At 33.5% G+C, this 13,785-nt stretch overlaps 1 protein-coding gene across 1 annotated transcript in view; it reads left to right on the top strand.

The window, feature by feature from the left end:
* LOC106466169 (dolichyl-diphosphooligosaccharide--protein glycosyltransferase 48 kDa subunit-like) overlaps positions 1–13,237 on the top strand; it is a 19,281-nt gene extending 6,044 nt beyond the window's left edge. Inside the window, exons 4-12 of the mRNA XM_022394134.1 lie at positions 590–714; positions 1,497–1,600; positions 2,927–3,021; positions 3,920–4,013; positions 6,131–6,276; positions 8,298–8,445; positions 10,273–10,393; positions 11,557–11,666; positions 12,930–13,237. Of these exons, the coding sequence (XP_022249842.1) occupies positions 590–714; positions 1,497–1,600; positions 2,927–3,021; positions 3,920–4,013; positions 6,131–6,276; positions 8,298–8,445; positions 10,273–10,393; positions 11,557–11,666; positions 12,930–13,085 (1,099 nt within the window). The 3' untranslated portion in view covers positions 13,086–13,237. The remainder of the gene's footprint in view (positions 1–589; positions 715–1,496; positions 1,601–2,926; positions 3,022–3,919; positions 4,014–6,130; positions 6,277–8,297; positions 8,446–10,272; positions 10,394–11,556; positions 11,667–12,929) is intronic.
* The last annotated feature ends 548 nt before the right edge of the window (positions 13,238–13,785 follow it).

Here is a 13,785-nt window from a genome sequence, read left to right as displayed (position 1 = left end):
GGAGTCGGTAAGTAATATCTGCTACCCAGTAAAGATAAGATCAGGGAGTCGGTAAGTAATATCTGCTACCCAGTAAAGATAAGATCAGGGAGTTAGTAAGTAATATCTGCTACCCAGTAAAGATAAGATCAGGGAGTCGGTAAGTTATATCTGCTACCCAGTAAAGATAAGATCAGAGAGTCAGTACGTAATATCTGCTACCCAATTAAAGTTTAGTGCCAAAGGAATATATTGTTATAATAACATATTTGTTGATATACTGTTAATCTCTTAAATACACGGTTTTTAAATTTTAAAGTCTTAGCGTATGAAAATATTTTTGGCTGTTATAAACTATGTTTTTAACAGCATGGCATGAATACTCTGATTATTTCTTTTTAAACAAGAGTTTTTAAATTTATATCTATATTTAAATTTCCATGCTGTGTGTCACAACATGCTCATATGTTTGGAAACCACTGGCTAATAAAATCAATAATTTTTGTTATCTGTCATCCAACGGCTCGTACACTATCCTAATTAAGTGGCTAATAAAATCAATTATTTTTGTTATCTGTCATCCAATGGCTCGTATGCTATCCTAATTAAGTGGGCTGAATTTTTTCCTATCTTGTTTCGTGTTTGTAGAGTTTGGTGGCTCCCTGAACGTCCAAGCCATAACAGATTTTATCGACAACGGTGGAAATGTGCTTGTTGCGGCCAGTTCCAGTGTTGGTAAGTGCTACAGAATAAGAGGTTTATAGAACCTAAAGTTGTGTCTGACTCGTCCTTTTTTTTTACACTGTACCTCACTAAATGGCTAGTGAGTAATGGTAGTTGGAAGTCGGTACTGTTGTGTTGGAGTTAAATATATATTATCCAGATTTTTTATTGTACATCATATTCTGTACTTGTATTTTTCATTAGTTAAATGATTTTAGAACAGGAGGTTAACCTCAAAATTTGTGTTATTACTTCTTTTTTTTTACATGAGATATAGCCATCGTTGACTGTGCGAGTACTGATTATACGTGCCGTCTATGGTGATTGGTGCGGTGAAGACAGTTCGGCCTTATCGGTGTGCGTTAAACACCCCCCCCCCCCCGAAGTATATCGCTCATGATTGCTGTACAAAATATGGTAGTAAATACGAGATGGCACTTATTTAATATTATTTATCATGCTAAATGCTAATTTATTTTTAGCTATGCATTCTGGCATATACCCTTAGAGCCCCCCCCGTGGAGTGATAGAGGGAGGATTAGCATTTGAATCTGAATCCCCTATGTCATATGCTATAGTCCCCTATGTCTTCCCCTTGCGTTCAATAGTTATGTCAGCTAGTGTCCCATATTTGTCATAGTAATGTCAGCTTAATGTAATTTCTTATTCGTCAGTTCAGTAAATATTTAGACATGCATTATTGTCTTTCAATACAATAAATTTTCATACGGATATTGGTAATACATATTGTTTTTTAAGAAATTATCCGTATTAAATGTTTTCTTTAATTCTAGGTGACGTAATTCGTGAATTGGGCAGTGAATGTGGGTTTGAAATAGATGAAGAGGAAACTTCTGTGATTGACCATTTGAACTATGACCTTTCCGATGATGGCAAGGTACTAATTCACAGAGTTTAATAAATCGTGAAGAGAAATTAATTTTAAAGACCCAATCAGCATATTGTGCAAATTTTGCTATGTAAAGTCATCTAAATGTTTTTGTATGAAATGTGAAAAGTTTAAACATTCCACACTTTTTTTTTAATGTCATGTTGGGAGCAAAGGTAAGTCATAGAGTGCATGTTTATTTATCTTTTCCTGATCATTGTGTGTGTGTTCTACCATTATCGCTATGTTGGCAGAGAAATGCAAAGTTTTAATTCAGCTAATCTGTTTTTGTGTAAGAATGATTCGTTAAACATTTTTATGTTAAGACAAATTATAATTAAACATATTTCAACTTGGCTCTCACTCAATGTTAAACGTTAATTTCTACTTTAAGAATCGCTGACTGAATTTATTCCTGTCAACTTCTATACTTTCACAATCGAGCTTTAGCCCTAACCTCACAAAACTTGCAACCTATGCTATCAGGTATGTCTTTTCGCACAGTCGAAAACCTGTGATGGACTCGTTTCCCTAGCATACAAATCCTAGTTGTCTGATTCGTTGGACCCTCCTGGTGGAGTCCACATGTCACATCATGCTTGCTTGTTAGTTATAAAACTGTACATAATTGGCTTAAATTACTAATCTTCTGTATAAAATCCAAATGTGGTCCCTGCAGTTACTAGTGGGATTACAGTTATTGGTGACATCTTTGTGTGACTGTAACTGACAAAGTCATATTCCCACATGAAATTCCCTGCATGTCTCAGAAAAGTGTGTTTTTATAGCCATTATTGTAGTGTTAATAAAGACTTCTTTAGTGGGGAAATGGTATTGTGAAAGCCATGTCATTCCTCTGCAGAGTACATGTGGCTCTCCCACTAGCTTGTGTTCATTCCTTCCTTCGTCTTTATCATAGTCGTGTCCTCCAGTTCAGTGTGTTGACTGAATGTGTTACAGATCTGTGTTGTTGTTAGTATCGTGTTGACCGAATGTGTTACAGATCTGTGTTGTTGTTAGTGTCGTGTTGACCGAATGTGTTACAGATCTGTGTTGTTGTTAGTGTCGTGTTGACCGAATGTGTTACAGATCTGTGTTGTTTTGATAGTACTCAACATCCAGTAAATATTTGTTGTTGTTGGTGTCGTGTTGACCGAATGTGTTACAGATCTGTGTTGTTGTTAGTGTCGTGTTGACCGAATGTGTTACAGATCTGTGTTGTTTTGATAGTATTAAACGTGCAGTAAATATTTGTTGTTAGTGTTGAAATTATGCATGTTGTTGTGAACATTATGATGTAAATAAGTATATAATTAACTGATCGTTACTTTGCAGCATACCCTCATTGTTTCCGAGGCTTCAGAGTTGCTTGATGCACCAACGGTTGTTGGATCCAGAAACATCCCTCCCGTTTTGTTCCGAGGAGTTGGGTAAGAATCACAAGTTATCCGTGACGTACCTGCCAACATAAGCATATATCCGATTGTCAAGTTATTGGATTTTGAAACAGCTCAGTTAGAGAAATAATGAAATTTAATTACATTCACTCGTGTAAAGTTGCATTTTCTCATGATTTTTTATTTAATCAATTCAATATGTTCACTTTCATTGGTCATAACTAAAGAAATACGGATGGACCGTGCATTCCCGATGAAGAAAGCCAACTTAAAGGATAAAATTCCTTGGGAATATGGAAATGTAATATTTCGATCCCCCGCAGCTAACTTAATAATTTATTGAACAGATGGAAAATAGGCGGATAAAAACATAAGCGAATATTCCCCCGGCCTTCAAAATTCTAAGCCGGTTGTTTATCCAAACTTTTTTAACTTTTGAGGTACATAGTTTGTTAAAGAAATGTTCGCTATAGTTGAAAAATAGTTATGTAACATTTATCACTTTTATCTGCTTTAAACGCATGAAGACTAAGTACCCTTTAGTCGTACTTGAGTAAGGAGACACGTTACACTAATTAAATAAATTGATATATAAGCATAACGAAGTGATTTATTTTGGGAGGGGCACACTACATAAAAAGAAGTATTGGTATTCTTAGCAAGAAAATAATATCTCACTCAACTTAAGAGATTTACAGACAAATCTTTTGTAGAAATACTCTTTTTAGAATCTGATTTTATGTGTATAACAGACTTTTGATTTTTACAGAAGGTTTGCCAAATATTGTGAAGACATGTTTTGTACAGTTTGACTCTGCTCTTATAGATAGGGTTAATTATAGTAATACCAACAAAGGAGACACGAGCGTTTTTTCCTTCTTAATTCATGTTTGCCAACAAGAAACAAGTTAAACCAGTTTTCTTTCTCTAGGACGATCTCTGACCAAGACAATCCTCTTGTCCTTGAGGTTCTCACTGCATCTTCCACGGCTTACAGCTACAAACCCGATGTTGAAATATCTGAGGTGAGTTTTTTCTTACAATAACTTTTTCTGTTTGTGGATTTCTTTTTTTTTAGAAGTAGTATTTGATAGGGTGTATTTTACATACAGCTTGTAATAATACAACTGTTTTAAATTACTCAATTTTATGTTAAACCTATTAGAATACTAAAACTAAGCTCATGTGACTTTAAAGAAATACAGAAAATAAAGTACAAGTTTATTAACTAATAACTGTATTTATTACCACCAGGTGGTTTCTACTATAAACAAAGTAAAACCTTCTAAAGTGTGGACTGTACTGGTAAACATTTTTTACCACCAGGTGGCTTCTGTTGTAAACAAAGTAGAACTTTCTTAACTATGGACTGTACTGGTAAACACTTTTTCCACCAGGTGGCATCTTCTTTAAACAAGATAGTACCTTCTTAAGTGTGGACTGTACTGGTAAACACTTTTTACAACCAGGTGTCTTTTTTTTTTTATGTTGGTAATAAAGATAGTAAAAGGACCAATCTGACGTAAGTAGTGGACGTGAAACCTTACGGCCACCATAGTCTGTTTCTGGTACTAATGTCATTCTGTATTATAGTAATAATGAATCTATAATTAAATTTTCTTCATTGGTTTCTGTACTTGTTATTCTGTTTGATTGTGACTCCAGAACTCCATTTCTTCATTGGTTTCTGTACTTGTTATTCTGTTTGATTGTGACTCCAGAACTCCAATTCTTCATTGGTTTCAGTACTTGTTATTCTGTTTGATTGTGACTTCAGAACTCCATTTCTTCATTGGTTTCTGTACTTGTTATTCTGTTTGATTGTAACTTCAGAACTCCAATTTAAGTAACTTAATCGCATCTGAAACTAACATGATAGTATTGGTAGAGTGTTAAGATATTCTTAAACTTTTGTTGGAGTTCACTGAAATCTCAACCAAGTGAATCGTATCAGTCAACGATCTCTCTCTCTCTCTCTCTCAACAACAGACGTATCTATTAATGGCTGATTAGAGAGGAATGACTGATGGTGGAAGTAGTTACAACATTGGTAGTTGTATTTTTCTACATAATAACATTAAATAATTTCAAATATATAACCATATACGCATGGTTAGGGGTGAAAGTGAGCATAACACAATCTTTTACAGAGAGCCATTCAACTTGGGTTTACGTTTTTGATGTCAGAATTTATCACCTATTAATTTTAGGTTGCTGATTCAGCAAACAATAAATTGAGTACGTACCAGATACAATAAACAATGATATTGAAAAAAACTGCAGATATGGATTACAGAGGTTATATAAAGGTAATGCACAAAAGTTTTTTCACCTGAACATCACTCCGACTTGTCCGAGTCTGGGTCATACCGATGTCGATTCACAGACAGATCTTGAGTACAAGTACTTTTGTAACACATCTGATATTTTGTGTACCACAAACTTGTCCATTTTACTAAAACCTTACCACCTTTCGCATAGGTACATTCACTAAATTTGGAATTATAGTCGACATTCCTTCTCCAGTACGGGGTCGGTCTAGTGGATTGATCCCACGCACACTTGGTTTAATTATTTATAGTTTATTTATATAATTAAACATAAAAATATGAACAGAAGCATAAGAAATAGTAACAAACTAAAACACTTTGTTATAACTCAACAGTTGTATTAACTTGTAATATAGGCTGCTGCTTATTGAGAAATATGGCAGCCCACTTAGCCATCTGGTGACTTTTGTATGAAGACTTGTGTGGTGGGTAAGCACAGATAGCCCATTGTGTAGTTTGTGCTGTTTGTACTTTTTTTTATCATTTGTTGCCATTTGGATATAGAAAGCAAAACATATTATTAAGTAATTGTATAGAGTACCTTGTTGATTTAACACAGTGTTCTTGTTTTCTAGTATCCACATGCTGTTGGGAAGAGTACCTTGTTGATTTAACACAATCTTCTTGTTTTCTAGTATCCACATGCTGTTGGGAAGAGTACCATGTTGATTTAACACAGTCTTCTTGTTTTCTGGATACTCCCAACAGCATGTTTAAGACTGTGTTAAATCAACAAGGTACTCGTTTTCTAGTATCCACATGCTGTTGGGAAGAGTACCTTGTTGATTTAACACAGTCTTCTTGTTTTCTAGTATCCACATGCTGTTGGGAAGAGTACCTTGCTAATTTCAGCTCTTCAGGCAAGGAACAATGCTCGTGTGGTATTCTCAGGATCTTTGGATTTCTTTAGTGACCAGTTCTTTCAGGCCAGTGTCCAGAAAGCCCATGGAGGTCAAAGGTGAGTGTGTATTGTAAGGGAAAGGTACAGAGTGTTTCTATAACGTGGTTCTAGTTATAAGTTGATTTTTTAGGACAATATTAATTATAAGTGATTTCCAATAAAGGACAATCACCCTAAAAAGGAAGCAAATAGTGAATTTGTATTTTATATACATTTTATATTTTTAATTTCTAGGATATGTGTAGTATTTCTTGGGGTAGAGGATTCCACCTCTCGCAGTCATTACTTTGTGTATGAGACATCTCTGCTGTTTTTCTCGTGGTAGTAAAAAACACTTTTTTGGCTCATTAAAATAATGTTTTATTATTTGAAAACTGTAATAATGTGGTTTTTGACCTCATCCTTAAAGTCAATCATGAGGTGCCGACAAAACTTTGGGAGCCACTTGTGAGCCAAAAGTGATCAGAACAGGATTTCCTGGGTCTGATTTTCTGTATTTCATCTTAGAAGCTACCAATACCTTTTCATTCCTATGTAGAGAGGGTTGGGTATGTTATATAAAAATTATTTTGAATGTGCAAGTCAGTAATTCATGTGACATCCAGTGAAATGGTGGCATGTATCAGAACTATATTTTGACATTTAATTGGTGGCAAAGATTCATCACTTTTGAGAAGGGTATGTAACAGTGTAAAAATTGGTTCAGGTGTGGGATTCTAAGATGGAGGTATTCTTTGAACTAAATCTCATTGAAATACAATTGAATATGGATCAACATGGGACACCTGGACCATCCAGCCATGGTTTGAAAAGTTCATTTTCTTGTAACTGGTAAAATCCATGAACACAAGAGTCAGTGGCAAAAGTCATCCATGTGCCCTAGGCAACATTGTGCAACATAATCAAATCTATATCTGAAAAATGACAGGTTTCTTCCGTAAAATATATATGTTTATCCGTCACATATTTCCAGAAGCTGGAAGATGAAATGTATGTTCATGTCTTCCTGTATGAAGACAAACCAATCAGATTTCTAGATGCAGTACCTATGGATTTATGTGTGATTGGATTGTTGAAAATGATGCTTCGAAATCATTGTTCTCATACACCAAATGGATTATGGAAAGCAAACAGAAAGGAGTGGTGTGCTTTTTACATCAAAGTCTTATGGTGCATCTTTTATCAGTGGAAACAATGATTCAGAGCTATAATTAAGATGCATGAACATTGGATTATGACCGTACATATGGTCAGAAGATCAAAAATCATTTCAATATAACATTCCCAACCTGTGTGTATTGGAGAAAAAAATTGGAATCTAATTTGCATAAAAATACTGTATGTTATGGAAATATATAGGAAATGGGGTTCTATAACTATTCCTACCCTTTGTGTTTCAAGTGTAAATGTTTAATGAATTTTGTTTGAAATATATGTTCAGATTAAACCTAAACAGTTATCATCATGAGTTTATACAATATATCAGATTATATCTAAACAGTCATTATTGTGAGTTTATACAATATATCAGGTTAAACCTAAACAGTCATAATTGTGAGTTTATACAATATATCAGGTTAAACCTAAACAGTCATTATTGTGAGTTTATACAATATATCAGGTTAAACCTAAACAGTCATAATTGTGAGTTTATACAATATATCAGGTTAAACCTAAACAGTCGTCATCTGTTAGATGCTACAAAAATTTAGTATTACGATGATTGCTAAGAAACCACATAAATTGAAGTGTCTTATAAAAACTTACTTATAGTTTGTTCATCATACGGGTGTATATTTTTTTTACCCAAAAAGACTTCTAAAAGTTGACAACATAAGTTAATTCCCACCACAAGAATGCACTAAATGCATTTCAATTTACAAAAGTGTATTTGAAACACCATTGGTATTTTTATTGATTTGGACTTTTCCATCAAGAGATTTGGTTGGTTAAGTAGCTAGGGTAACGAATAGATCCAATAAGTTTATGGAACACACCCATATAATGATTATTAAAAAAAATAGTCTTCTGATCTGTTGTATAAGACACATTGTTTACTTTAATGTTTCCCACTTTAGGTATGAAAAATCGGGAAACCAAGCCGTAGCTACAGCTCTGGCTAAGTGGGTGTTTAAACAGAAGGGAGTTCTACGGGCGAGTAATGTAAAACACCACCGTAAAGGAGAAACCTTTCCACCTGATTCGTATACCGTTATGGACGACGTGGTATGAATAGTGTTAACTTATTAAACTTGTAAAAGTTTCACAGACTCGTCGCAGACAATTTTAAGCTGTTTTGTTTAGGATAAGAATCAGTTGGTCTGTTCAAAATGTTGTTTGTGTAATTATGCTGGAGTGGATAGCATTTGTATAAGGTAACACGATTTAATACAAGCTAAAAACTATTCCATGGTTCGTAGCAGGTACGGAATTCTGGAGAAATCTTGGTTTTAATTTTCCAGGCTTTCAAAAAAGGTACGTAAAAGTCAGGAGGAGAAAAAAAATTTAGTTTGTTGTAAAAAGTTGTCATCAGTCATTTTTGTGTTTAAATAACAATGGAACTATCTTGCAGAATGTTTTCTGATAGCAGGGTTGAACAGATCTTCACGTTTAGCACATCTAATCACATTCTGCCCTCGACCTCACACTTCCTGCACATTGAGAAGATATCATGATAGAGGATGGGTGCATACTTCTTTTTGTAGGCAGATTTACATGCAAGACTTTGAAAGAAAATATCTCTTGTAATATGGGTTCAGAGTTTATGGGTCATGCTACTGTGTCTGAGCTACACGATAGTTTTATCATATGGGAAACGCTGGATTTCAAAACTCATTACGACTGTCTATGGATGGCCCAAACGTCAATTAAAATTTTTAACATTTTGCAAAAAGACAAAAAAAGCACCATCTTTCTAAACAAAATTTGCCCCCAGTGGCTCAGTAAGTCTGGAGGCTTATAACATTAAAATCTTGGTTTTGATACCCATGGTAGTCACAGCACAGATAGCCCATTCAACAAATAAAAAATTCAAAAGAACATGACAACTTAAAAGAAAAGGAAGCCAGTAGTTTAAGGATAAGCATGTGATGTAAAGTAACGGAATATCGCAAGTAACGTTATCTTTCATTGACAATATCACGTGAATAGACGATTCTAATGAACAACCAGTCTCTGATAATCAGTTGGTAACTCTCTTCTGATTTTCTGGAATACTTATAAAATAATTGTTGGTAAGTACAACTTATTTTTTTAATTGTAGACTATTAGTTGCATCTTTTCTTGGCATATGTTGCGAGTTTATTATTGGCAATATCATCAGGAAATTTTATAGTTTGCATCTGGAATTTTACTTTACTTGCTGTTATGGACCGTGCTTATCATCATACAAGTTTTGGGGTATTTCATATTGAAGAGAATTTCGGGTAACATCCACTAGTTTTACTCGGGAATTTGACGAGAGTCTGAACGCTTGTGAGAAAAAAAACTGATTTGGAAGATAAATTTGTCAGATTCCAGCCAAACAGGAAGATAAGAGAATGTAAGAATTATAAATAGAACATTTTAACACTTTGATGCGTGCGTTATGAATATTTGGTGTTAAAAAACATGATTTCTTTTAATTTCTTACTTCATCGGTTTTTATTACTCACAAAATATTGTTGTGTAGTATATTTTGGTACGTTACTTATAAGAAACATTGTTCAATCGAGGAACCAACAAAAGTAACTTTATGGTTTATTCAGACTGTTACTACCCAGTAAGTGTGAAGGTTAAAATCCAGGTTTTGATACCCACAGTGGGCACAGCACAGATAGCCCATTGTGTAGAATTGTGCTTAACGATAACAAATAAACACTGTTACCTGGAAATAAGATCATTCAACTATAGAATTGAAGCATTCATTTGTACATTAAGCAACAAAGGTTGATTTGTTACCTGTCTGTTACAATGTGCTATAGATGGTGGTATATAATTAGGTATTTTGATTAAATGTGACTACTTTTCGTCCATTTTAGCCTATCACAGGGTTAAGATTTTATTTTTTAATAGGTGTTCTCTATTAATGTGGAGATTTACAAGGATGGAAAATGGTTGCCATTTGAAGCTAAAGACATCCAGTTAGACTTTGTTCGCATTGATCCATTTGTCAGAATATCTCTGAAGAAAAAAGGTAAATAAGAGTAGAAACTAGTCCCTCGGAGAGGTCCGGGGAATGGTGCATAACTGACCTTTATCTCTGTGTACTGACGAATAATAACTACCAATGAAATGTTGACAAGACATGTTGTCTTGATATAGAAACTTTAACTGTTTATTGTCGCAGAGATGTTTGATATTTTCTTTGATATAAATTTTTAGTTCACTGTTGAAGACTCACATGTGCATCATTAATACAAAAATGTAAAGATCACGTGTTTTAGATGTTGTTATTGGTTTAACTGAAAACACAACAATATTGCACTAAAACTTTTATCAGCCCTTACCAGAGATAATGCCACGCATCGCAGCAGTTAACTTGTTAATGATATCATATGAGGATTAGATCAACAGGTTTGATAACTGTTAGTGATATTAGATGAGATTAGATTAATACAGGTTTGATAACCGTTAGTGATATTAGATGAGATTAGATTAATCCAGGTTTGATGGCTGTTAGTGATATTAAATGAGATTAGATTAATACAGATTTGATAACTGTTAGTGATATTAGATGAGATTAGATTAATACAGGTTTGATAACCGTTAGTGATATTAGATGAGATTAGATTAATACAGGTTTGATAACCGTTAGTGATATTAGATGAGATTAGATTAATACAGGTTTGATAACCGTTAGTGATATTAGATGAGATTAGATTAATCCAGGTTTGATAACTGTTAGTGATATTAGATGAGATTAATCCAGGTTTGATAACTGTTAGTGATATTAAATGAGATTAGATTAATCCAGGTTTGATAACTGTTAGTGATATTAGATGAGATTAGATTAATACAGATTTGATAACTGTTAGTGATATTAGATGAGATTAGATTAATCCAGGTTTGATAACTGTTAGTGATATTAAATGAGATTAGATTAATCCAGGTTGGATGGCTGTTAGTGATATTAGATGAGATTAGATTAATACAGATTTTATAACTGTTAGTGATATTAGATTAATACAGGTTTGATGGCTGTTAGTGATATTAGATGAGATTAGATTAATACAGATTTGATAACTGTTAGTGATATTAGATGAGGATTAAATCAACTCAGGTTCGATACACAATTGTGGCTTCTATTTGTAACATGTTGTCTAATTTCTAACATTGTTATTTAAACTTCTCTTTTAGAAGGTACCAAGTATGAAGCAGTATTCAAGGTTCCCGATGTTTACGGTGTATATCAGTTTAAAGTGGATTACAACAGAATGGGTTACACCCACTTGTATAGTACGACACAGGTTAGTAGCTCTATTTTTCTAAAGCTCTCTACTTCAGGTATATGGAAGAATCCACTAATAAACAGAAGTCCATCCAAGGAGTAATATGAATTAAAACTCAATACACAGATAGTTTACAGTTTTTTACAGATACGTACGTAAAGGAATTCCAATTGATAGGGGCAGTTTCATGTGAAATGATTTAAAAATAACTAGGAAGCGTTAGTTCTAGAAACAAATAATTAAATTTCTGAACAGACATTAAATATTTTATGTAAGGGTTACTCTTGTGCCCGTTTTCCAATATTAATTATCTTTAAAAGAAATTTTTAGATCCACTTCTCTACAAGTCAAGTTTGTAAAAAGGGTTAGAGTTATTATCCCCAAGCATTGTATTAATTAAGTATGTTTTCTTACTCAACGTTTCTGTAATGAAATTATTAATTTTTCAAGAGTTTCTTACTTGTGAACCTTTGATGCCACAATCAGAATTTTGTACAAGTTTGGAACTTTGTGTAGTTTTAAAGCTACAGTGCATATACTTTGTAATGTGATATAAAACTTATAAACTTAACTTTAAAACTAAATCTGTACGTGACAGAAATTAGTTTTGTATTCTGTGCTATCCTTCTAGATCACACGATGATTAAAGCTAAATTTTTACCGACGTTTTTACATTGTTTCATTCGTATAGACTTTATGAAACAAGTTGTTTTAACGTGTATTTTAAGCAGTGGCTAAAGTCGGGTGGTGTACATACTAGCTATAAAATAATGTTAATACCGTCACACCTTTTTTGGCTTCTCATGAAAATACATTTAACTTCAGTGTGTCTGCAATTACACATGTAAGCTGGTACATTTATTAAACCACTTTAGACACTGGCTCTTAATATATGCTGATGCGCAAACAGTGTTACAGAGTTGTTCCATTGACTGATTGGAGCCAATAGTAAGGATATCTTGGCAGCGTTACATGTTTAATCTGTGCAGTTGACAAGTGAATATTTCAATAACTGTTGTAAACAACTCAATACACTTGAAACTAAATAACCATTTTTGTCAGTAAAGAATTACCACTTTTATTTTATAAAAACAGAAAATAGTCTTTGTGTTTCAGGGGTACCAAATAAAAAAATTAAAAGCAATTTAAGGTAAATTCACAAACTGTAGCATTCTTTGCGATATCTTTTTATAAAGCACACACTGAAGCACACACAGTACAAAAGATTCATTCCGTCAGCGTGTGATATCTTTTTATAATCGGACCGTTTTCTGTTTTCAGGTATCCGTACGACCACTGAAGCACACACAGTACGAAAGATTCATTCCATCAGCGTATCCGTATTACCTAAGTGCCTTTTCTATGATGGGCGGAGTGTTTATTTTCAGTTTCGTATTCCTACATTTTCGTGAAACTTCTAAATCTAAAACCGAGTAATTATTTTTTTTTATCGGTCCTTTAAGACATTCCTCTCAAAAACAAGTGTACCATGAAAGATTTTAAAACATCGCAGTGATTAATTAAAGAAAGAATGACATGTAGGATTTTGAGGTATTGTGAAAATTGTTTAAATAAAAATAACAAGTAAATCTGGTGTCATTTTATGCTTCCTACTTTTGTAATCTGTAAATTTGGAGAAGTGTTTAAAACTCTATGTCACCAAGTTCTCTACCATGTTACAGTTTTGTAGACTGCTAGCAGAAGCTGACACGAGGTAAGGAGTCTGCTGCCAAACATGAGATAGTATCTACGACATTTTGTCAGATTCCATGATTTGAACACAATTAAAATAAAGTATATTTTTTTAATCTGATTTTGATGAACGAGTAGAAATTGAAAGCTAACGTCAGTAAAATATTTTGATTTTATAAAGCTTCTACTCTATACACTTTGATTATTATCTTAAGTAAATAATTCTCTTCTGTAACAAAGATTATGGTTACAGAGCTTTTGCTACAAGACGACCTAAGCCTGTAATGATAAACGACATTTGTGAATTAATAAACAGTCCGTGTTAGTTGCTGGCAGCCAGTGTTTTATTGATTTTATAATATTATCCATATTGTTATCAAGAAATGTTAATTTCTGTTAATAGATTAAATGAAACCAACTAATAATTGTAGTGTGTGCCTCAGGG

Source organism: Limulus polyphemus, unplaced genomic scaffold (genome assembly GCF_000517525.1).
Source record: "Limulus polyphemus unplaced genomic scaffold, Limulus_polyphemus-2.1.2 Scaffold2176, whole genome shotgun sequence".
In the NCBI taxonomy this organism is placed as follows: Eukaryota; Metazoa; Arthropoda; class Merostomata; order Xiphosura; family Limulidae; genus Limulus; species Limulus polyphemus.
The sequence above is the reverse complement of the archived record's forward strand: the minus strand, read 5'-3'. Positions and strand labels throughout refer to the sequence as shown.